Source organism: Megalopta genalis, chromosome 11 (genome assembly GCF_051020955.1).
Source record: "Megalopta genalis isolate 19385.01 chromosome 11, iyMegGena1_principal, whole genome shotgun sequence".
NCBI classification, from domain to species: Eukaryota; Metazoa; Arthropoda; class Insecta; order Hymenoptera; family Halictidae; genus Megalopta; species Megalopta genalis.
This window is the reverse complement of record NC_135023.1, coordinates 14858126-14884689: the sequence shown is the minus strand read 5'-3', so window position 1 is coordinate 14884689 and position 26564 is coordinate 14858126. Positions and strand designations below refer to the sequence as shown.

Sequence of the window (26564 nt, the reverse complement as noted above, 5' to 3'; positions counted from 1 at the left end):
TAGCGACGGTTATGTTTTAATGTGCTGACGATTGGAATGCGGATTTTGTGCAGTTATGGCAAAAGTGAGCAGGTGGAGCACGAAAACAATGACAATATAGGGACCCAACAAAGTATTAAGTTCTTTCAAAGTTCACTGTAGTGCCACTTATGGCACGTAGCTTAATTTTTACTGGTTTGTTATAGATCATGTAACGTTCTGTTGTGGTTTTTTTTCGTTTGCATACAATAATAAGGGACATCCGAAAGAAAGTATTTGTCTTTGGATGAATTAGAAGTTAATCTGTATTTTGCACTTCATTTCACAGCTTAAACATTAAATAATTGTGGAAGGAAAATATCTTCGGAACATTTTGCAAAGCGTGAACGATTTCGCGTTTGAACGTTGAACGGCGTTATTTGTCTTTTCTGGGCAGATGATCTCTGCAATTCGAGGACATTATAAGAAGGTTTTAGAACAGAAGAAAGTATCATAAGACGGAAATGGACGGTGAGTATATTGCCTCTATAGGACATTGTGCTGTATTAAACTGTACTTTTGCGAGAAGAAAAAGGCAGTTGCCAGTTCGAAACTTACCGGCGGCTGTGTACATATGTACGTATACGTAGTATTGGTCACCTATGACTTTCGTGTAGTGAGTTATTGATGCTTCCGTGCAATCTTTCGAAAGTCTCATCTTCGACAGCGTTTTCTCAAGTCGTTACTGCTATTGGGTCAAGTAAATACGCGTTCTCATAATTATAACATTTTTAGTAGTTTCATTAAAAAGTCCGATGTTCGATTCGGTTACTGCACGATCGTTAGTTCCAATCGATGTAAATTAATTTACTCTACAGAAATTAATTAATTTTGTTAGCTCACTCTCACTCGCGATTAAAATTTACTCTAAAATAAACAAGAATTACGAACACGTAAGCAGCTATTTAATTACATAAATTGTTAAGATATTCTAGATTCAAAATTGCATTTCTGTTTAATACTTCGATATGGCTTGATAAAGTCACATGTAATCGTTGTATGATGCATGAGACTCGATTTGATATGCTAAAAACGCTCACTTAAAATGGATATATTGTAAGTCGGGAGAACCATTTTGGATTTAGGGGTTAAAATGGCTTCGAGTGCAAAGGTTTAACTGTGAATTATCTTAACGACAGTAATTTGATCAGTAACAATATGTTAGCAAATAATGAAACTCCTTGCTTCTCGCAATGAGATAAATGCGTCTTGCGCCGCTATGTTTCTAAGCCACTCGATTAAGCGGCTCTTTCGCGAAATATCTTGATTTTAATTTCGGTCGTAGGATGTGCTCCTACGGTTAATCATAAAAAATCTTCGCGTGTGTATATTAGTTCGGGAGGGGAGGAAGTATTAAGAATGATACCGAAGAGTTTTTCATAATAAAAACTCCGCGCGGTCCGTAAAGGGGAACTTCCTTCATTTGATGAATTTTCAGTAGACCCGCAAATTACACCGCAAGTTTTCAGTACGTCGTTCCTGTCGCTCTTCTCTCTTTTTTTTTTACGAGCGACAATAGGAGCGCGCTTCGACGCGCGGCCCTTCGTTCCAAGAAGTTAAAAAATTAAAAGCTAGTGACGCGCACGGAGAGTCGCCGTGCACCGAAAACGGCGTGCCGGCTACAAAATGCTCTCAAACTAATTTCGGACAGCTGTACACCGGCCGCGAAATGAAATCCCATTTCATTTAATTCTATGGAAATAATTTCACGCCAGTTCCGCGATACTTTACCATTATATCTGACTGTTCTAAAATTAATTACTTACATTTCGGAATCTTGATAACCGCACCACCGTATAATTTTTGACCGCGCGCGTTCGCATTTATAAATGCACACCCGGCCTCGTTATCTTCTGACGTCGTTCGAAGGTTTCGGTCATTTTTCTCCCGCTCCGCCGACACCGGTTTTTTCATATTTTTCGTTTCGCGAACACACGAAGATACACGTTACTCATGACCGTGCTTTATGCGAACGAAAATGATTGCTTCGCTCCATTTATTCTTGCCACTGGAAACGCGTGATTAATACTGCGACGATTCGCCGCGATCTGTTCAGACACCATAGAAATTTTTTCGGCACCGAATTTCGTCGTTTTGACATTTTTTTATACACCGGGCTGTTCGGAAATTAATTCCGCTTTTCTTATAATATACGATTTTCTTGGAGACATTAAAACACTCGATTAAGTGGCGATAATAATTTTGAGCAGCTGTAAAATTTTCGGAGATTTCGTCGTCTTCACTTTGCCAATTAGAGTTATGTTTTCATACGCCAGTCGATGCGGATCAACATTTTCTATAGAAAAAGTATATTGACCTATGCATATTGACCCGAAAAATGATTAGTTTAACAGACATTTGGTGTTATTCTTCCGATGAAACAACAATTACGAATTGTGAAAACGTTAATATCAAAATATAATAATAGTTATTATATACTTACTTATTTATTTGTTATTATTATAATTAAAGCTAAAATATTTTTGCAAAAATTTGTTCGATGATTGTGCAGTAAATTAGACGTTCGAACACTTCGAAAAAGGAATCAAGTCATTTGGTCCGATGTCTTAAAATTGACTCCGTGCTAAAAAGTGTGGCCGACTCTTCAGCAATTGGAACTAGATAGACAAGAATCGAGCCTGAAGAGAGTTAATGAGCACGCTCATGCGGGGAAACAGCAAAGACTATACACGACCGGAAAGTGGAAACGGCTGCCGTTCTATAAAATCAGAACACTCCTGCCTCGGCGCCTCGCATCGGTCCGTGCAGAGTGTATCGCCTTATCACCCTGATATTGCGTATCACAGATTTACGTTTCTTTCCGTAACGTATGCTTTTAATACTGTTTACGCTTACGGCGCCATGATGCACTTTCAATTGTAGATAATAACAAAGGGAAACCTTCCACCGTGCCCTCGTATTTTCCGGCACCGATGCTGCGGAAACAACGGAAGAGTTTCGAAAACGCAAACGGTGACAAAGGGAACGATCAGAGCGACAAGGATTTCGCGACGATTGCGAATCGAGTAGCGGCAAGAGAGAAACGACAAGCTCGCGTATGTATTGAACATTGTTTAACACTAAACGTACCATCGCAGGTCGAGTGACCGGTTTCACATTTTTTTTTACTTTATAATTGGTCAAATTATAAAGTCGCTTCCATTGGAAATTGTTGAATGTATTTCTTTATTCAGGCACACGTAATTACACAAATTGAGGGAAATTTAAATGAATTGAATTTGATAATTTGTTGAATGCCACGGTACGTTTAGTATTAAGTAATTACAGGGGACAAAGGAGTACTTGATTTAACGATTTCACGCACGCCGCCCTGAGGATTTGTTTAATTCATTAAACTTAATTAAAATAAAAGTTCGAACTAAATTAATTATTTTACCCATTTGCGGGCGAATCAGAACTGTCGAAAAGCTACGAAGTATGGTATATTTAACTTGAAATCGGATAGAACTGTTCACTAGACTGAATACAGTGTATTACATTCAGATCCCCTGATCAAAAGATTAGGGCAATATACAATTTTGCAAATTTTTCGTGATTTTTAGCGAAATTTATTTTGGCGAAATTTACTGTTATTAGAAAGAAATAGCCTCGTGTTAAAAATGTGATTTAACGTTCTTCGTTTCTTCTTTTTCGATTTCAGCGAACTCACCACAAAACGGAATCGATTTTCTGATATTTCATAAATTGCGATACCCAACAAATCATTGTTAATTCTCTGGAAACTTAATTTTACGCTGCGAGAAACCTTGAACGTTATTTCATTAATATCTTCATTACGTTCCAAAATAACCGAGCTTAAGTTAATTATGCCAGTCTGCTGGTGAACTTCTCAGATGTTTCTTCTAACTAAATCTTCTTTAAACTTCTCGGGATACTTCGCGAAAATTTTATCCTGATAGCCGATATAACCTTTCCTATTTCTTTATGCGATTACAACAATCTGTTGTTTCTAAATTGATGCGGGACAAATTGCAGTGCTCTGACTTGAAACAAAATGCAATTGCATTTCGCGACTGCATCGATGCATTTTTGCGAAGGATCGAATTGCTCGACGATAGAACCTGATAAACAATGTAAAATTGCTCTTTACAATGGAAACAGAGTTATAGCCAAGTGCATTTATTATTTGGTCTGTGCAAGAATAATAGCAAGAAGAATTTCTTAACACTTTATCCATCGGAAGCCTATTGACAGATATTTTCAGTGACTGCACTGTGTCCATAAGAAGCTCGATAATTATCTTTCGAAGATTACGAATGGGATTATATTAATTAATTAATTTTTGAACAATTTTTTAACAAGTTCTTAAGCGTTGACCTTCGATTTTAAAGGAACTGTTAGGCAACTACCGGTTGATATAGTGTTAAGCAAATTGTTACTTGCGTATGTCCTATGTTATTACTAAAGTTTATAATTATTATGATTGACGCTAATTACTACTGAAAACATATTCGTCGCAAACTGTTCCAGAAAAGAATAAAATAAATCTTACGAGTAATTTCTAATAAATCTGATTGAAATTGTAATTATTTTATAAAACAAACTTGAAAAATGAATTTCTAAAAACCTGCTCGAGAAACATTGTTGCAAAATTTCCGAAAAATGTTTCTTTTTATTTGTACATCTTCCTAATGCTGTCAAACACGATTATTCTAATTAGACTCGATATTAAAATCTTAAACAATAAATAACAGCTGAGAAGAATATCCTTTATTTCGATGCTATTTTCAATACTACTACTTTCCGTAATTGTCACGCTTAACAATAATTGATTCGAGAAGTAGAATCGTCGATTTTAATTTCTACTCAAATGTCACTTTGACTTTTGCACATCTGAGCCAGCTTTTCTCGCTATCGCGCGACGGCCCGACGGCGATGGTCAACCAAGAACAAAGAAAATGGTCGCCGATATTTTTTGGCCGAACGGAAAAGCCTGTTTCGGGGACGATATTTGCTAGACGAGAACAGGCCAGCCGGCACAGCTAAGAAAATACATAACGCGGAAGTAAAGCTTCCTACGTCACGATTAATAAAATTCCTTATTACGGAAGAGAGGAAGCCGTACGGTTACGTCCGTGATACTAATTCGACGCCGACGCGAACATTCCGTCGGAGTTAAGAATTTTACGATATTTAATATAGACAATAAGCTGCCCCGGAAAGTTCGATAATAAGCTGTTCCTGAAAAGTTCTGATGCCGGAAAGATCGTTGCTTGTTCGGCGATATATTGTTGAAGCTGACGGATGGGACCGATTTATGGGCAATGATCGAGCCGCCGGGTATTAAAATTAAAGACGAACTGTACCGCGGCCATTTAAATATTTATTGGTTCTATTTCCGGAGGATGTGCCTGCCTTTTGGGAACGCCGCCGCAGTGCCGGTGCATCGTGCATCGGAAATCCCGGTTCTGGCGTCGATGCTAGACAGCTTAAAATGTAAAGTTTTTAATAAAGTAGATTCCGCTACGTGCGCGGTCTGGGAAAATCTTGCTGATCTATCGGCCATTTGATCTCCCACAGATTTTTATTGCGCAGCACCAGGATAATGTTGTTTAACGCTGGGTTTACGGAACCCGCGAAACTGATGGATCACTAATTTGTTAATTCACGATTATGTAGATTGTTACGATACATTTACGAGTTATTTATTCAACATATGAGCCGTTTATTTTGAAAGTGGCATAAGTCACTTTGTTTTTAAGTCGATATATTTAATTGATGGACGCTAACTTTCGAGAATATCTACTTGTATTTGTTATCTCAGGATACTGATAATTTTCTGAGTATAAATAATTTCGTATAAACGTTAGAAAATCACCACTTTTCATTACGGTAAAGTGACTTATGCCACTTTCAAATTAAACGGCTCATATAGCTGCTCTAATTCATTAAGATATACCTAAATAATGAAGTCTAAAGAAAAATGCATTTAAGGTTTTATTTTCCCAATAATAATTTGGTTTTTGAAAATAATGAAATATTACATCCACTAAATTTTTATACCGATGTACATTAAAAAAAAAGAAAAAAAAGATATATATATCCTTTTTAAGCAATTGTTTTTTTTTTAATGTACATCGGTATAAAAATTTAGTGGATTTAATATTTCATTATTTTCGAAAACCAAATTATTATTGGGAATATATATATTCTTTTTAAGCAATTTTTTTTTTTAATGTACATCGGTATAAAAATTTAGTGGATTTAATATTTCATTATTTTTGAAAACCAAATTATTATTGGGAAAATAAAACCTTAAATGCATTTTTCATTTCATATATATATACTTTAATATTCTTTATTAACACGTAAACCGGCGTGTGACACGTGTGACGCTCACGATTTTGTATTTCACGTAAAAAGCATCGAATGAATTTTGTGAATATAATTATTTAAAATTGTAACACACAGCATGATATTTAGAGAATTTACAGCTTCTCTTTGACAACATTTTTATCATATTTTATAAGAGGATGCGATGTATTTAATACGATAAATAAAATAAATATAACAACTGTGTGCGCTAGTGACACGCGGACAGCGAACGTATTAAATTATATATTTTATAAAGGTGTTGTGTTTGAACAAAATATGGGTAAAATCAAACATGTACAATGGAATTGCAGTGACTCGTACATTTTCCAAAGTGATTGCAACTGCTAACTGGTTAAAAAATATACAACAAGATTAAATTGCAGATTCAATCGACTTCCCTTCAAGCATAATTTCGAATAATTTAATAAGTATAATAAATGGTTGAAAAGAGAAGCTTTTATCTCAACGTAGTTTTGTAGTTGAATATTAAACAACATGTAATGTTTGTCACTGTAAGCTGGTGAAGCTGGCGGTTTTAAAGTTAAAAATCATACGTAGAATTAGCGAAGATAACAAAGTGAAGATATTAAACAGAAATGTGGAGGAATCTTCGTATATGGTTACATTCCTTTGACGTTGCACTTCTGCTTCTTGATCTACGAAGATTGATATTAAAATGGAAGCAGTACAAGCAAACCATTAAAGCATAAATCAACAGTATAGCATTGGAATCGAGGAATAACCTCAGATTTTGTCTTTGCGAAATTCAAGGTAATATTCTGACGAACAAAGAAAAAAGAAAGGAAAAGGTTGTCCTTGGACCTATAAGAATCTGTAACTTTTACTGGATGTATACTTCTTCTCCGCAGTGAATGATAAGGCCGCGGCCAGACTGAAGCAAATTATAAATAAACAATCACTAACATATGTTTGAATTGTGAAATTTTGATATTCGAGAGATTTGTCATCGGTGCGCCGAATGCGTCGCGAAAACGTAAGAAAGGTTCCAATCGTCCAGCAATATTAGAAAAGAAAAGAGTTTGTTTTAATGCCCGAGCGTTCTGACATTTCACAGTATCGGTATCCGATAGAAATACAAAATCGATAAAGTACTCGGCCAAGGTGCACGAACACGCTTCTGGCATTTCAAATTTACCGTAGGAACTTCATTCTTTCACGTACGATCTCGCACTAACATTGCCTTTGAATTTAAACAATTCCGATTTAGGGTGGAAACTATTTTCTCCATTATCCGAAAATCTCAAGGATCGGCGCAAAGGGCTTACGGAAATCTGTCAACGAACCGTGAATTTAACAGTTCGAATACGAATTCGTCGTTTTAATCTCATTCAGCATCATCGGATTCGATTTATGCGGTACAAAACGATAAATTGCTGCGGAAAACGATTGTATCACAGAAATTAGCAGGTGCGAATTACGTGATCGGATTTACTAAATATTCAAGAAAATGTAATTGCGGTATGTTTGACATTCGGACAGCGAGGCCTGAGCGTATTTTGTTTCAGAACGTAAAAATCGTTATTTAAATACTTAGTTTATGACAATTAATAGGAACATTCTACATGCGTAGAAAAATGTTTAGACGAACCGTTAAGAATGTTTAGATGGAGCACCTCGAAAACAATGTTGCAAAATATTGCTGTATGGAAGTATAAAGGATTCTCTACTCATATTCAGTTACGTTGTTGTGAAGAAGGTCCGCTGTCCAAGCTTTAAACACGATACTGTTAATAAGCATTACTAACAAGGTGTAAAACTGACAACAGTCTCGATTATATCAAAAATATACATAAATATACCGAAAATATAATAAATACATAATATTATATATTTATGCATTTTTATGGCACGAATATGGAACAGTGAAGACATCAGATAGGAATTTCAGAATGCTGTTACATTATTTTCAGCGTACAGTCCCTGGCAAAAAGTATTCTATCACCATTTAAAACGCAATAACTATTTTCAAACTGGTCCAATTGACTTGAATCTTTTTTTATGTGTTAAAGTGTTAAGTGTTTAAGTATTCAATTTACGTGCAATGACTAGCATTCTTTTTGTTAATTCTGCACTCGTTTTTTTTAACTTTTTTATCTGAACTTGGAACGAAAATTTAAAAAATTCGTTCGGTACATCTCGATAATTCATATGCAAACTGAAAATTTCATTGAAATCGGTTGACCCATAGTCAAGCTGCAGCCACTCGAAGATAGAAAAATTACCTATTTTTGGTTGAAATTTGTAAACAATTGCGATTTTCACGATATTCAATTGCTTGTAGCTCATAAAAACGTGAACCAATTTCGATGATATTTTCAATATGCATATAATTTACCTAGGTCTACGAAACGTATTTTTTAAATTTTCGTTCCAGGTTCAAATAAAATAAGTTAAAGAACAAGCTTTCCTTATTTTTTTTTGTCTCATTCCAAGTAATAGTATAATTAGCGAGAGGTATTTTAGTCATTGCACAGCAAACTAGTACCTTTAACACTCAAAAGAAATTCAAGTCATTTAGTGGAGTTTTAAAGAAGCTATTGCATTTTAAAAGGTGGACGAATACTTTTTGCCAGAGGTTGTATTAGAACTGTTTAAAGGAGAAATGCTGAATGGAGAAAATGAATTCTTACGCAACTCCTGTTTTGTATATTGCATCACGAAGTTTCTATTTTGCACAGAGATCCGCAGTATACTTATTATACAAGGTTTCAATTAGACTATAGATTTTTATGGATAATAAAAGTTGTCTACGTTAATTGTAAAACACGGTAGCTACGTAGCAATTTATTTCCTCTCTTAAAAATTTGAATGAGTTGAAGGTAATGAAGCAGTATCTTTTGATTTCACAAATGTTTCTGTTGTATTGTATTCGGATTAATCATTTTCGGCGCAAATGCATAAAATCCGTGGTCTGGTTATAATTTACAAAAATGGAATCAGTCTTGCTTCTTTTAACACTAGAAGTAAATTGAGCCGTTTATTTTGAAAGTGGCATAAGTCACTTTACCGTAATGAAAAGTGGTGATTTTTTAATGTTTATACGAAATTATTTATACTGAGAAAAATATCAGTATCCTGAGATAACAAATACAAGTAAACCTTCTCGAAAGTTAGCATCCATATCTTTAAACGTGTTAAAACGCAAACCCTTAAATATATCGACTTAAAAACAAAGTGACTTATGCCACTTTCAAAATAAACGGCTCAATTAATGACGAGTCCTGAACGCGACCAATGCACATATACTGTTTCGTAACGATGACAATAAAGAATTTACTCCAACTTTGTACGATTTTTATTGCAATTACATACCTCAGTGAAGAAGTTCATAAGAAAAAATAGTCCCGTAGAAACGTTTCAATAATTTCGGTAACCGAGAAAGAACAAATCGGGAACCAGTGATTTTGACTGCTTTGGTGGTTCCAGTGTTAATTGAATTTCTACAGAAGAAAACAGATTTTCACGAAACAACGAAACACGATTTATTTAACACAGCGTCAGCAGCGAAATTTCATTAAAATCGTCGCGTCGCACGCAACCTCTGCGCTTAGAAGAATCAAGAAGATCGCTGTCAGCTTCCCTTAGCCGGCTGAAACCGCGTAACACGATAAGAAAAAGAAGACTCGGCCAGCACACCGAGGACAGAGCGGATCGGGAATTATTACGAGCTTTAAATTACAATACGAGATCTCTTCTGCCGCGGCTCGATACAGAAATTTCATTTTCCCCGGCTCGGTAGCGAGTGGACGTTTATTCCCCGCCTTTATTTCCACGTAATGCCGGCCCGCCATCAATTTACTTTGCTCTCGGCCACTCGGCAGACTGCTTGTCCCACGGCGATTGTCACTTCTACTTATAATACTTTCCGATCCTATTACCGTTGTTATGAGACAAATAGGTCAAGATTGTCTGTTTTAAGATCCCACGGCTTGACTCCCGGGCTTATCTTTCCCTTAGATTTCTCCATCCGCCATCCCTCTCTCTCCCTTTTACCTCCGCCGCTCTCTGTCTTCCTGTCACCGACCAGTTCTTCCGGCCGCACGGTGTTTCGATTAATACTAATTAAGCGGATAAAACTCATTGCTTAATCTTGTAAGGAATATTGCTCGTCATATACAATCAAAATGTTAACCCTTTGCACACGAGTGGCGGACTCTGGGGCGCTAATAAAAGTTGCTGGACTGTTTTTCAAGATAAATGTAAAGGTATCAGATTTATTTATATTTAATACTATTTAATACTATTTTAATACTATTTCTTCGTGTAAGATGAAAGCTGTCGTGCAAGAGACCTTTAAATAATTTCTATTTAATACTATTTTTTTCAAAGGGGTTTTTATATTATATTATATTGTATTATATTGTATTATATTATATTATATTATATTATATATTATATTATATTATATTATATTATATTATATTATATTATATTATATTATATTATATTATATTATATTATATTATATTATATTATATTATATTATATTATATTATATTATATTATATTATATTATATTATATTATATTATATTATATTATATTATATTATATTATATTATATTATATTATATTATATTATGTTATATTATATTATATTATATTATATTATATTATATTATATTATATTATATTATATTAAACTGCGTTACGTTATATTGTACTACACTGTGTTACATTATATTGTATTATGTCATGTTGTGTTATATTTTATTATATCATCGCCTACTAACTCAACGTGAAAGTCCATTTCCTGGCGTTACATGCTGAACTAAATAAATCAAACCAAATAATCGCTAAATCGAAAAGCGCATATAAAGTTTATTTAAATCACACTTCGTTTCATTAAATCTGACAAGTAATTTTGTCCCGCCTAGCAGCTGCAACCGAAACACGGTGGACCGCCCGTAACCACCCCTTTCGTCGCGATTGTCCGACGAATGCTACCCCGGGAGGTTCGAGCAAAAAGTGTCGCCTTCCTATTTCATTACTGCATCTTAGTTCGGCTCTTTTGAGTTTCGTTCCGCGCCGCTTGATATTCCCTTCCTTCGCGCCGCGCGCGCGGCGTCGCGACGCGACATCACGCGGAAAAGGGATTTAAAAGTCTCGAGGAAACTGCAGCCGAGCTAATTATTTCGATTTAATTCCTTTGCGATATCGTCTCCCGCGGCTAAGGAGACGACGACGAACAGAGATGGGAAACGGGCGGATAAGACGGGTGGAGGATCCTCCTAATTGGAGACGGTCTTTGTCCCGCGCTGCAGCTGTTTTTCGCGGGACAGTTTCGCGTGGATGAAATGCATCGATGCCTGCAGTTTCTCAGTTCTGCAGTTTCACGGTCGTGGGAACGATAATCCTGGCACTTTGACGTGCATGCTGTTTTTGCATGACACTGTCGCCGATCTAGTTGAATAGGAACCTGCCGCGGTGACTGTGTTAGCAGGTTGTCCGTCGAGTTTCGTTGTGCAAACGTGACGTTTGGTTGACGGTGGAAGTCTCGGATAATTCTCGAATTCTTTGGGATTCGCGTAATTTTATGTTCTCTGTGAACAATAATGTGGTACATTGTAATTGAGCTGGTAAGAATCATAGTAGAGCGAATGACATTTTTGAAAATGTGGACTCGTGTCTTAAAATGTAATATGCATGCCAAAATGTTCAAAAGACAAGTGAAATTAATTATAAAGATGCTGTAAATTCACTTATGTCTTAAAATGTGATTTACATATTATGCACGCCAAAGTGTTAAAAAGACAAGTGAAATGAATGATAATGTTACTACAAAGTTACTTAGCTCTAAATTATCTTAACAATAAATGTGGTCAGTAAACAATACTACTATTGTTGATATTCATTTACGAAAAATTGAGCAATTAAGGTACACAGAAATGAAGATGTCAGAATTTAACGCCAAATTAATTTTTTTTAGTACGTTTATTTATTTTAGCATAGTCGCATTAAACGCGAAGTCATTGGCGACCACATAGATCATAATTAACATGTGACCTATATTGTAGAATATAATTATCATTCGTATTCGCATAAGTATATATAATATAACAGAAAAGTATAACGAGTTACATAGTCCCGATGTTTTTATCGTTTCGGTTTGACTTTTAGTTTCAAAATTGTAGAAATTATGAAGTTTCTGTCGTAGAAAATGATAATAAATTTTAAATAAATTTTCTTAATCCCTGCATACGTTGGCGGTATACAGCATAAAAAATACATCGAATCTCAAACATAGTAACTTTCGACAAAATTTCTGCCTTACGATAGATGCTCGTATCGTGCAAACGATAGTAAATAAGCTAATTAAAAGTATGTTGCAAGGATTTGGTAGCAATTATAAATTGTAAAATGTAACAATTTGTTTTACGGTTAATTTGTAGGAGTTGAAAATACCAAGCAATTTTATTCGGTCCGGAACAAAATTAAAATCTTATTCCATTACTACGTTAAAATTTTCATCATTCTGAATTTTAGACAATCGTGCTTATTACGAATCCATGGAATTCGCAGACCATTTACAGAACATTTTTATCATTTCGCGAGTTTTAGTGTAGACGATGAGGTACACGCAGTTATAAAATTGCTGTTACCAGTGCGCTAAAGAGTATCATCAATTTTCATGAAGCCCTTATAGGATTCTCTTTAATCCGCAATTTTCATTTATTCATCAAAATCGATATTTACGCGACCGCTTCTAGTTTGATCATTACCAGTCTGCAGATTGTTATGCAAAATAAGAATTGTTTGCATTGATCGTAAGATGGAAAAGCTAAATAGAACGTTCTTTCTCTCTTTAGTAATTCTAACAGATTAGCAATAATTCATTGACATTTTCAAGTTCTTTTAATATTTTTATTATTTCAAATGATGAAACTTCTCAATTTTGCCATAATTGTGTAAAATCCACGATCTAATTATTAATAACGATGGAATCTACGAAAATCTAGAATTCGTTACAAACTGTTGCATCTTTTAAGCACCGCAAGATCTTCGTAATAATAATTAATACCGGGCTTAGGATCAAGACTTGGTGTACGCTAGATGGCTCGAAAGAGTTTGCTTTATAATTATAATTATTTTATGAGTAGCGTCGCGGCCAAGTAATTTCGAATTTCTACGAAAATGTATGGGCGAGACAACTGAATTTTAAATATAAATTCATCAAGAGTTCTTAGGCAATACGAAATTTTGGTGCATTGCCGCTATAATCATTTTTGTTCCTTTGTAACTAACCCTTTGTACACGGATGTCTCCTTTTATAATATACGACCATAACACGACTGCTGTTAATTATGGTACTGAAAAGGTACAACATTTCTTTTCGCACAATTTTTACCAGTACACTTTTGCAGCAAATTCTACTTGAAGTGAGTAATCATTTTTAATGTCATTCCGTCTTATATTCGATTTGATCGATGTTCACGAATAAATCTCGGAATAAATCTCAGAAACTTCACCGACTGCAAAGGGTTAAATGATTTTGATCTCGACAATCGACCACGTAGAAGATGACCGAAAACGTGGATAATGAGATTATTATAGGCGAACTCTCTCTCTCTCTCTCTCTCTCTCTCTCTCTCTCACTCTCTCTCTGGAAAGCACGCCTACATTAAATAGAACGCGCATTACAGTAACAGATGTTCAATGAAATATTACAAATTAACAAGCTGATTTGATGAATTAAATGTTCTAAACGCGTAAACAATTAAATAACGCCTACGAAATAATCGTTTGTTGAATGGAAATTGCAAACACGCTGATCGATAGTAATGCGAAACGGAGATAGGGGGAAGCAATAAAATAATTTGAAAATGCGGGAGCACGGACGAGCCCTAAGAATCTGAAACGGTACGTCCACTTTCTTTAGAAATTGTTTCAGCTTTTGAGCGGCAAATGTTTTCTCATTAATAATCCCGTAGTATAAATGTGCTATACAAACATGATAAACTATGCACCGACATCTTTTATAATTAACTTGGGTAGTTACAGCTAGACGGCGGTAAATAAATTAACTCCCAACTCGTAATTTCTCAAAGTCATTTACAAGAGATGGCCGTTACTTTGCTCTTAAAATGTATTAAAGAATTTAAGATTACAGACTCCCGAGGCGTCGGGAGCAAGCTTCAGCAAGTTTTCCCTTTGAAATTTTATTCACTGCTGATAATCGCAATGCGAATCGGTTGCTCTTACAGTTTCAATTGGCAAACCACAAAATTTCTCTGGTCTACATGTACGATTCTATTATTAAAATGCAACTGGATGAATAATAATATTTAATTTATTTATAGCATTGACAGGTAGACGGAAAATATCAAATCTTATTTAACAATATATTTAACAATATATTTAATAATATATATTTATACAATATATTATACTTTTTAATACATTTGTATTAAATGCGTTATATTTAATAAAATACATTCTATATAAATACAATTAATAATACAATTCATATTAAATATATATTTTATTTAAGAATACAATTCGTATTAAATATATATTATATTTATTGATACATTCGTATTAAATATATGTTATATTTAATGATACATTTGTATTAAATATGTTGTATTTTACATTATTAATGACTGGTAAATTTATTATTATAATAAATTTACCAGAATCTATATTCTGATCAATCTCTAGCCCGTTATTCATACTATTGTTACGCGAACGGATATTACAGAATGAATTAAATATAATAACATGTATTATATAACGTATATAAACGAATACGTGTATATTTTTATTTGGTGCAACTATCTGTCCAAACTTGACTTGAAGAGTAAAATTGCAGCAGAAACAAGACTCTTGCGTGTAACAAGTAATCTCAGTTTAATTTAAGAACAGTCTTATATGTATTTCGAACAATCTCGAACGTCGAAGCTTTCCGCTATTATAGGAAATGTTCTCTAACAAATGTTTCGATGAACGCTCGGAAAATGGATTCCCGACTATCCAATGCGAACGGTTTATTTTGTTGGTACGCATTTAACGTTCGAGCAACACGTTGTCATGAAACATTGCTTCAAACTCGGCTTATCCGGAACCAAAACCCTCTCGAAGTGGTACAAAAGGCGCATCGAAGTGAAGTATTAAACAGGTCAAACGTTAATAATCGCAGTTCCGTCACAGAATGAAGACTGACGAAGATGACGAGAGAAACGGACGCCCCGGCATAACTGCGAGATAGACGTACCTGCATATAGCTATTGTTGTTAAATACTAACAGCGGCATACCGAACAGAGGTGTAGTATTGATTACGGCGTCCGCTAAAAAAACTGTTCTCTAACGAAAATATTTATCGTTTCCCTCGAATATTAAACAGAAAGAAGCTTTTAATCATTTCCTTTCAATTAATGATCGCGAACGATATTAAATCATGCCGAGAGGAACAACTTGTTGGTTTACTGTAATTGCGACCGAGGGGCTCATAAATAATTTATTAAGAAATACATAGCTGCTAACCCGGATAAGCTTAGCGTCCTTTCAGGATTTAACGCTCGAACGCGACGGACCTTTTTGAGAAAAATATAACTGGATACGATTAGGATCTTTTATCGATATTTTATTTATCGATTTTTCACAACATGTTTCAAAATTCGTTAGAAATTTTAAATACAATTTTAAGCTATTATAAATTCGTTTAATTTTAAATTGATTTTCTCTCTCGCTCTCTTTCTCTCTCTCTCTCTCTCTCTCTCTCTCAACGGAGCCCGGTAGATCAACAACTTTAATTGATCTGTCGCGTAAGATCAATTAAATAACTTAAAATTACTATATTCAATAACTAAAATTAAGATAATAGCAATGTTTTTGTAACTTTAGGAATTAGAATGAGGAATTTTGTCGTTTTTTATCTCAGTCAAATAAAATGACATCGCATTTTCGAAAATCATATAATTTGATAACGTTTGCATTAATCAAGAAGTTTGACGAAACTGTTAAAAATTGTCTGATACATAATATGTTGAATATTACATTTTTTATCTATACTTATTCTACTATTAATACTGATAAGAAAATTCTTACGCAACTTTGATTTAATAAAATAATATTAACTTATCGTTTGACAGAAGTTAAGAATATTTTATTTTGTCAGTGATATTTTATAGTTTTGCTAATTAAAAATTCTCCTACCTTTAGTTTTATTAATTTCAGTTTTCATTTGTCAGACATATTGCAGACCCATATGAACATATTATTTAATAACTTTTGTAAAATAATAATGACTACAGACTTTTTAATGGAATTATTATTTTTAATATAATTACGATATAATTATAATAATTAAAATCATAAACGAATCACGCATTTCGAATAATACAACGTTATAATTACTTTTATTATCTTATCGTAGGTTCGTGGTAAAACTTTGAAACCATATTTTCTCAGACGGGAATATTATTCTTTCTGCTATCAACTTTTTGGTTTACTATTTTCCAGTGGTCGATTTCTCATCTGTGAATGCGACGTTACAATAAACATGAAATATCTCATTTTCCACCAAATTATTAAAAAACATAAGGCGACTCTGCTGAAAGTAGCAGCGAGAGGAGCTGTAACAGAAGTTAATGGGTTTTTAGCTATTAATGGGTTTCTGATAGGCAAAGTATTAAGGCAATGTAAATCATGAAAGTTCAGGATAAAATATTTATAGTGATATATCTATCCTACAATTAGGCTCTGCATAAATTCAAGTCCATTATCATACATTAATTCATTGAATAACATTTATTGCTTGTTTATTAGTTAATTATATGTTTATTACTGAATTATATTGAATGGATGGAGAAGCAATGTCATCATGATATTAACATTTATCATGATCACATTTCATTCTTGATTATTCATGAAAAGTTAAAAAGTTTATCGAAAAATTCAATTGTGTTATTACAAAAATATTATATTAGATTATATTGATTTTTCCACACAACACTGAAGTCACTTTTACATCAATCCAACGTTTTTGACACATTACCTATTTCCTTAATGGATTTAAAAAATCTGTGCTATTTAATCGAGGAATCCTAAATTTTTCTTAATAGCAACGACAATTACAGCCTCAATAAGACAAATATTACTTTCTTTCATTATAAAAAAAGAAAATATTTAAACTGCTTTCTGATGAAATGTATCCATTGAACATTATATTATCATTTATATTAACAACCAAATATGTAAGTAACTCCTACATTTATAGCATTTTCATGTAAATTATTTTCTATTTATTTTTCAGTGAGACACCTTTTATATTATTCTGTCAATATTCTGGTATCCAAACGTTCTTTTATTTAATCAGCGTATTATTTAGATAGTTCAGAACATGAATAAAATTTTTACATAATACAATGTTTTGGTATCAGGATATTGCAAAAATCAATCTTCATACAATGTGCTTAACCCTAGAAAGATAACCATATGACAACGTACGTAAAAGATAACCATACGCTTCAGAGGCGCATGCTTTTCTAAGGCGTCAATTTTATACTAACAATGGATATTTATTTAAGTTAATCTAGTCATTTTAAAGGTTTGGCATTATTGTAAAAATAAAATGCATTTATATTATATTTTTTTATATTTTAAGTAATTTTAAACTTAAATCACTAGACCTCTATGAAAAATTAACAAAAATCAACAGTCTTCGCAGGCGCCTCTGCGACGTAGGTTATCTTTCTCGGGTTAAATATATGTTTCTGTCCATTATGGCCTTCACAGGGACTGAGAAATAAGTGCGCCCCCAAACAACCCCAAAACAGTGGTTAGAATGGATCGAGTTGCTCGGAGAAAGTCACACGTAACCAAAGCATATAGAAAACAGGAAATTCGATTAAAAACGAAAGAATTTGTTTCGACAAATAGCACATGGTTAAATGAGGTCATATTTAGCGATGAAAGCAAATCGGATATTTTTGGGTCGGATGGACGAAGAATGGTACGGCGGAAATAGGATGAAGTGTTTAAATTTAAAAGTACGAAATACACACTGTAAAGCACCGAGGTAGAAACGTGATTGTGCGGCGTTGTATCGCAACATTTGGAACGGACGAATCAATTTTTATTAACAGCATAACGGACAAAAGGAGGCTAGCATAAAATCCGTCGCCGGAAAAGTATCAGTTTGCGTGGCCGAACAAAAGACCATCGACAGAAATAGTTTTATCCTCGGTTCCATTGGCATTAACCGAATTGATATTTCCTTTGACGCATACGTCGCCTTGTCCCGCTATTTGCAATGTACTCTAACCTTTGGTCGACTACGGGCTCCGTTGACAAGAAGCTCGTTGCCAGCTAAAAACCATATCTGCCGCGGCGTCGGTGCTCGCTGGCTAAATGGCGGAGGCACTCGTGAAAACGTTTCATTACGGGCAGTTCAAGCATTCCGGTTCTACAGCAGGGAAAACGTTTCGAGTGAAGTCGGTTCGCGTGTCTCTTATGCATCGCCGATTGTTACGATAGGTCGCCGGTAAATCGTCGACGAGCGATTTTTAGCTTTTTTCGCGGACCTGTTGTGTTACGCGTATTATCGGGATTTCGACGGACGGGGCCGGCCGAGCGATGCTCGCGACCGTTTTCGACTCGACCGTATTAGATTATTGTTGATGCACGTCGCCGACGCGAAACGACGCGATTGATCAATGAATTCGATACAATTAATCTGTCGCGCCGCCGGGACACCGACGGTGCGCTTCATTCCGCGAGGAAAGCGATTAACACTAGAATTATCGGCGATTGACGTACACCTATTTCTATCGGAGCGATTAAAGTGACTTGTTTTTTTAAATTATCGAGTCATTTAAGAGAAAACATTGCATCTTATGCGTTCTTTTGTACTTTACTATTTTATGAGCGAAAATTGATTATAAACTGAATAATAAGCAGTGGACTCTTTTTCTTTTTCTATGCGAACGTCCAAATCTTTTATTGTCACTATCACAGTGTCGGATGACTCGCTTGTACTTACGTTGCATGATTTATCGTAGTCGGTTGCAGAACAATTTTTTTCCAAATGATTTATTTCTTCCTATTTTTGATTGCATTACCGTATCAAGAAGGATAGGGAAGCGAGCTCACTTTTGTTTTACTAACAAAAAACTTCAGATATCAGTAAAGTAAAGTAAATTTATAACGGTAAATAATAATATAATATTATAACAGTAAAGTAAAGTAAATTTACTGTAAATACACATGTGTCACAGTAGTGTTGAAAACAGTATATAAAAGTACTTGAACTATTATAGTATATGAAGTACAGTTCACAGTATTAGTCGTAATACAGTATTGAAAATAGTGCGTCAAGGTAAACTCTAAAATTCATAGTATTTGTCAAAGTACAATACTGAAAAAAGTATAGTCAGGTAAAGTAGAATTCACAGTATTTGTCACACTGCCATAATTAAAAAGGTATAGTCATAGTCAGTGAAATACTACTCATAGTATTCGTCACAATAAAATACAGAAAATGGTGTAGCAAAGTAAAGTAAAGTTCACAGTGTTCATCAGAGTAAAATACCCGTCAGTGAAATACTACTCATAGTATTCGTCACAATAAAATACAGAAAATGGTATAGCAAAGTAAAGTAAAGTTCACAGTGTTCATCAGCGTAAAATACTAAAAATAACATAGCAAAATATATATATAATATATATAAAGTAAAGTTCACAGTGTTTTCATCAGAGTAAAATACTAAAAATAACATAGCAAAATATATATATAATATATATAAAGTAAAGTTCACAGTGTTTTCATCAGAGTAAAATACTAAAAATAACATAGCAAAATATATATATAATATATATAAAGTAAAGTTCACAGTGTTTTCATCAGAGTAAAATACTAAAAATAACATAGCAAAATATATATATAATATATACATATAAAGTAAAGTTCACAGTGTTTTCATCAGAGTAAAATACTAAAAATAACATAGCAAGCTAAAGTAAAGCACACGGCATTCGTCACAGTAAAATATCGAAAATATTATAATATCGAGCATAGAATCGTAAACGTTTTTAATCCGAATTATTATTCGAATACATTATCCTATCAAATAGTATTACCGTATACAGAGTCATGCAGAGTATATATCGCGGGTTCTAAAGACGTGACAACATATAAAATCGTGGGGAACGTGAAATTTCATCCATGCAGATTATAATGAAGAACGGTTAGAACTAATGGAGTACTATTTAATTTGTATGAAAGGAAAGGCGTTTGATATTACAGACATTATAGGGACTCGTCTCGTTTATTACTCAAGTATTAAATTACCTCTGCAGGCTGTGTGCCTTGGGAACGAAACATGAAGTTCGATGTACAATGTATAGATGAATCACATATGTTATGTTCTGTTAAGTTTTCCTATGTACGTGTGTTGTACTACTCGTTCTTGTGAAAGTGTATACTTTCTTCGATAAGGTTGAATAATAATAATAACGTAAGCTAGTTCTTACAGTGATAACAATAGAGCCTTGTCTATTATAACATAATAAGAAGACTGCGAATTTTCATACAAAATGAAATTTGTCTAAGTTACTTGCAGAAAACTTAAGTCAAAATGCCTCTCTTCTCTTAGTCATTTAAACCAATTTATTCTAATTGTCTTCACAATTTTGTATCTAACCTAGTTATTTTAGTCAAAAATGAATAACATCCGCTGCTAATAATAAAGTATAAAGCTTAGCATTCCGGCGGCTGGTCTCGGATCCATTTAGACCTAGAATATAAATATCGGTTTGTATATTATAATTATACAGTATAGTATAATATATTAAATCGGTTTGTATAATATTGTTGGTTTGTAAATTATCGTACGCTTCGTTAAGAACTATGAAAAACTAACCTGTCTAGGATAAATTATATTTTCTCATAATTCAAACATTTAATGGAATCATATTTGCAAATAGTACAATACTTCATTTATTACATTAAATGATATAATGTTTCCAACTAGCATATATTTATTCAAATATTTCAAACGTTCATTTTTATATCAATATATAAATTGATATTTTAAAACAGATACTTTAAAAATTCGATAGTTTATATGAAATTATTTCGAATTTTCCCCAAAAGCCAGGTCGATCTACTTATACTATCAGTATAAGTAAGAATTTTAAAGCTCGGGCAAGTTTCTAGCAATTTTTCAGGTTCACTTTGTATCCCATAGGTGTCCTAAAAATTATGGACGGCAGCGCACTTACACTACTTACTTTAAATCGTCGTTGTCACTAATGCGCACGTACACATAGAATAAATATAGATGATGCGACGTTAATACACCGCTGTCCAAAAATATTTCGTTCCCCGTTCGACGATCAATAAACCCGTATTTTTTTCGTAAAAGATGCACCGGGTGCATCTGACGAAAAAAAGATATTTAAAAACTCGAAATCGGAAAACTCCTTGTCGGATGAAGGACGAAAATTCTGACAAAAGTGAACAGCGAAATTAATGCTTTCAAAATTCCAAAGTTGCGATGGGTACTGATGGAAAATAATCGACGGCACGTGTATGCGTATTGCATGTATTATATGTATGACGTAAAGAGAGTGTTCCGAATGTTTGTCGTTAGTTGTCGTTCACATCTGATGAAGTTCTTTTTGCTTATCGATTTTCTGTCTGTACTCTTACGAGCGACGTTACATTAAATTCATTTATAAGGACTCTGCATTTATCCGAAAAACCTTATTGCTAGACCGCGGATCCTGTGCAAATCCTCATTTTCATAAGTAATTTTACAGTAATTTTACAGTAATTTTACAGTAATTTTACAGTAATTTTACAGTAATTTTACAGTAATTTTACTCGCGGTAAAAATCGAATAAAAGTGCTATGAAACCTTGTCAATATAACCTTATCTAATTAACCATCTAGACATGTCATAAAGCATAAAAATCCGCGGCCTACTTAAGTCTTAAATCTTAATTATGAGTTTAGTTTTCGTTTAGTCTTTTGTTTTGCGTGTCTTAGTACATACGTCATACACTCGACAGCAAAATTAATGTATCACCCATTTCTCTGAACAGCTATAACTCCGTTAAAAGCTACCATAAAAGCAAGACGGGTTTTTTTTTAGATTAAAGCTTGAAATCTCTACTTTACGATACCGTATTCTAATTTTTAATATCACGCATCCCCGTGACTGTAATATAGTATATCTGAGGGCATGTTCGTGATACCGATAAAGTGCAACATTTAACGCCCTCTATGGACTGGGACAATTTTTTTCGAGCATAATGCTCTCAACATCGTAAAGTTCGGACTTTCGCATTTACGTTTAGAACCGAATTAAGTCGCTGCGATTTTTTTTTTTTGCAAAGTTACAACACTTTAAACGATAAATGTGCGGTCGGCATTAGAATAACCAACGGTACACCACGTGGAGTTGTCATACGTCATATGTACGTGCGTTGTGTGCGTTTAGCGTGTATTTAGTGTATTTTTAGCGTAAACTGAGTGTAACATGAGTGTATTTTCTAAGCACGTTTTATCTAAATGTAATAAACAATACATTTAAGCTTTGCCCTCTTACGGTATCACGAACATGCCCTCAGATATACTATATTACAGTCACGGGAACGCTTGATATTAAAAACTAGAATAGGATATCGTAAAGTAGAGATTTCAAGCTTCAAGTTAAGAGAAAAGTCACAATTTTACGATTGCTTTTAACGGAGTTATGATTTTTCAAAGATCGACCATTTTTCGGCCACGAATTATTGATGCTTCAATTCCGCTGCCGAGCGAATTCGCTTCGGCTACGAATTATTGTTTAATCGCGTCTATTAACACGCCAAAGTCGTTTTTTTCTCGGTTGCGCCGAATGTAGATTCGTCATCGAAATCGCGCGCCGCATTGTGCAAACCACACGGTATTGTGCGGCCGGTGTACGGTCACCATGAGTTCGACATTTCCCATTGCGGCTCCCTCCTTCCGACGGATTCCGCCCGAAAAGAAACTTATACATATTTTAAGCCGGGACGACCGATGCGAACAACAGGGTCGCGATCACAAAAATTATTCAGCGCATTCCAGAGGGGAAGGTAAAGCTAATGTATCCGGACGAATAAATGCGCGCCGCTCGCTGCCGGCGAGGGGGGACGGCAGAGTCATCGTTTCTGCATGAAAAATATTTGAAACGTCTGGCGGCCTTTGTACCAGACCCGTAAAAGAAAAACGAAAGGGCAGATGGAAAATAGTAGGCACTAGATCGCGGCAAGTATCGAAATAATTCGGCGGTGGCACGTACAACGAAATATAATACGCTCGTTCGAATGTTATTCTAGCTGTGAGCAACGCCGGCGAAGTATCGATCCTCAAGTATTATATTTCCAGCGTCTATTTTGCGTATCGTGTGTAACGGAGCTCTCCGGTTACAAAGAAATTGAAAACACAGCCTCTAACAGGGAAACGCACCTCGAGCGAGCCCTGTAATTTCGATTAATTAATAGGACCGGAAAAACATGACGATTTATTGAACTACCGTTTACCCGCACACCGTGTCACGGTTCAGGGTTCGTTAACTGGTAATTAACGGGATCTCGATGATCCTCAGAACCCTCCGCACTTCGTTTTATTCAACTGTTGAAATTTTCACGATGTGTGTTCTCTTTTTTTCACGTTGGAGTTTTTATGATCCTGCAAAATTTTCATTTAACGGATACCGAACGTTTAATAACGTGATAATCGTTTCGCTAACGTAATGGAACATTTATTTTCTCGTGCATTGTGATCATTGAAATCCCTTGACGTACTTTGACGAGTCCGACTTGTGGAAGTTTCTAGTAATAATTTATCGAGTGTAGATGTGTGTGTGTGTTATTCTGCCCTTTAAAATTGGAATAACATTCTGATCTCTTGTCATCAATATTTAAGCATTCAAGTAAATTTAAGCGTATATATATATATATATATACGATATGCATCAATTTTCTTTCCCTTCTAAGAAATTATTGCAATCGAAAATTTTTCAATCGCAGTAACTGCGAAGAAAATAATATGCCAAGGGGTTAAAGTGTAATAAATAAGGTATGATTTAAATAAATATAGTATTGCAACTTTTATTGCAATTTCAATTTTTTGTTAAATATTAGATTGTCCGAAAAGTCATTTTTACATTAACAAAGTTGTGTGTGTTAAGAAAAACTGCTAAAAGCAAAAGTATTTCGTAAAATACACTAAGTCATATATGCGTGAATATATTCTCTCACCATGTTTGCAATCTGTAGCTGAATGAACCTGCAAGGGTTTGATATGCTCAATAAAAAAAGTGCGTTTTTCGCGACATTTAATTGTTTGTAACTAGTAAAAACGTCAACCGATTTTTATCAAATTTTCAGCATGCATATAAGATATCGAGATCAACAAAATGTATTTTCTAAATTTTCGATACAGGCTCAGATAAAGAAGTTAAAAAACGTGAATTTTTATCTTTTTTCGTCATTCCAAGCAATAGAAAAATTAAGAAAAGCATTACAGTCGTTGTCTAGTAGACTAGTTCGAAAACAAAGAGTTCAAGACATTTAATCCAGTTATAGAAAAGTTATACCGTTTTAAACGATGTCCGCAAATGCTTGCTCCACACTGTAATTTCCATTTTCAAAGCTGAAGAGTATCGTTTCGCAGCACTTATTGCAGTGCCGATAATAACGGCAGCATTTATGGAACGATAAAATGTCCGTAAATAGCGGAGTCCACATAATCGGTTTTCCAACTGTCTGGTCCGCAACTGATCGTCGTTATCCCCAAAAATGACAAAGCCCTTTTCCATCCCCCGCGTGCCCGACTCCAGCCGGCCACCCTGTATCAAGTGCGTCCCGTTTAGTAAATGAATGTCATGTCGCGAAATTGCTGCGAGCAAGATATGCAGATCGGAGGAGTTTTTCACGTGCATGGGTGTATGTATCTGTTTCAGGCGGCGCTTTCCCACCCGAATTCTCCGGCCCTATCACGAATCTAACGGTGGCGCTCGGAAGGGACGCAACCTTTACGTGTCTGGTCAAACATTTGGGGGGTTACAGGGTAAGTTTCCCCCTATGAAAATTCATCGACCGCTGACGTAACAAATTCTTCCCGCATGGATGCATGGGACAGTTTTGGCAACCCTCTCGCTCGTTCGACAGTTTGTTTTTCGTTTACTGCGGAAATGGATCGTGTTACAGTCAACCAGAGTTCGGCATTATTCGAATTCTTTCGAATAAATATTTGACTGTTCATTTGAATAGTTCTTTATTGGAATAAATTATTTATCTTTTATTTATTTATTTATTGCGTTTATTTATTTATTTTTTATTACGCAATATTATTTATTCCTATAGAAATTGTGAAATTATTTATTCGAATAATCCTTTACTCGAATAGTGATTGTAAAACTATTTACTCGAATAATTCTTTACTCGAATAGAGATCGTAAAATTATTTATTCGTATATAATATTCGAACGACTCTTTATTCGAATAAATTATTCCTATAGAAATTGTGAAATTATTTATTCGTATATAATATTCGAACGACTCTTTATTCGAATAAATTATTCCGATAGAAATTGTGAAATTATTTATTCGAATAATCCTTTACTCGAATAGAGATTGCAAAACTATTTACTCGAATAATTCTTTACTCGAATAGAGATCGTAAAATTATTTATTCGTATATAATATTCGAACGACTCTTTATTCGAATAAATTATTCCGATAGAAATTGTGAAATTATTTATTCGAATAATCCTTTACTCGAATAGAGATTGTAAAACTATTTACTCGAATAATTCTTTACTCGAATAGAGATCGTAAAATTTTTATTCGTATATAATATTCGAATAAATTATTCCGATAGAAATTGTGAAACTATTTATTCGAATAATCCTTTACTCGAATAGAGATTGTAAAACTATTTACACGAATAATTCTTTATTCGAATAGAGATCGATTAAAATTATTTATTCGAACATATTATTCGAACAACTCTTTATTCGAATAAATTATTCTGATAAAGAATTGTAAAATTATTCATGAAAATATTTCTTTATCCCAGCAGAGATAGTAAAATTATTTATTCAAATAACTGTTTATTCGAATATATTATTCGAGTAATTCTTCATTCGAATAATATTCGTACACTTCTTTCTTCGAATAAATTACCCGAATAAATATTGTAAAATTGTTCATTC

General features: G+C 34.2%; 1 protein-coding gene across 2 annotated transcripts in view; it reads left to right on the top strand.

Annotated features, from left to right (window-relative positions):
• Positions 1-26564, top strand: part of LOC117219143 (lachesin) — a 185546-nt gene that overhangs the window by 92497 nt on the left and 66485 nt on the right. For both annotated transcript variants that reach the window (XM_033468061.2, XM_033468062.2), the window contains exon 3: positions 25311-25417. In XM_033468061.2, the coding sequence (XP_033323952.1) occupies positions 25311-25417 (107 nt within the window). The remainder of the gene's footprint in view (positions 1-25310; positions 25418-26564) is intronic.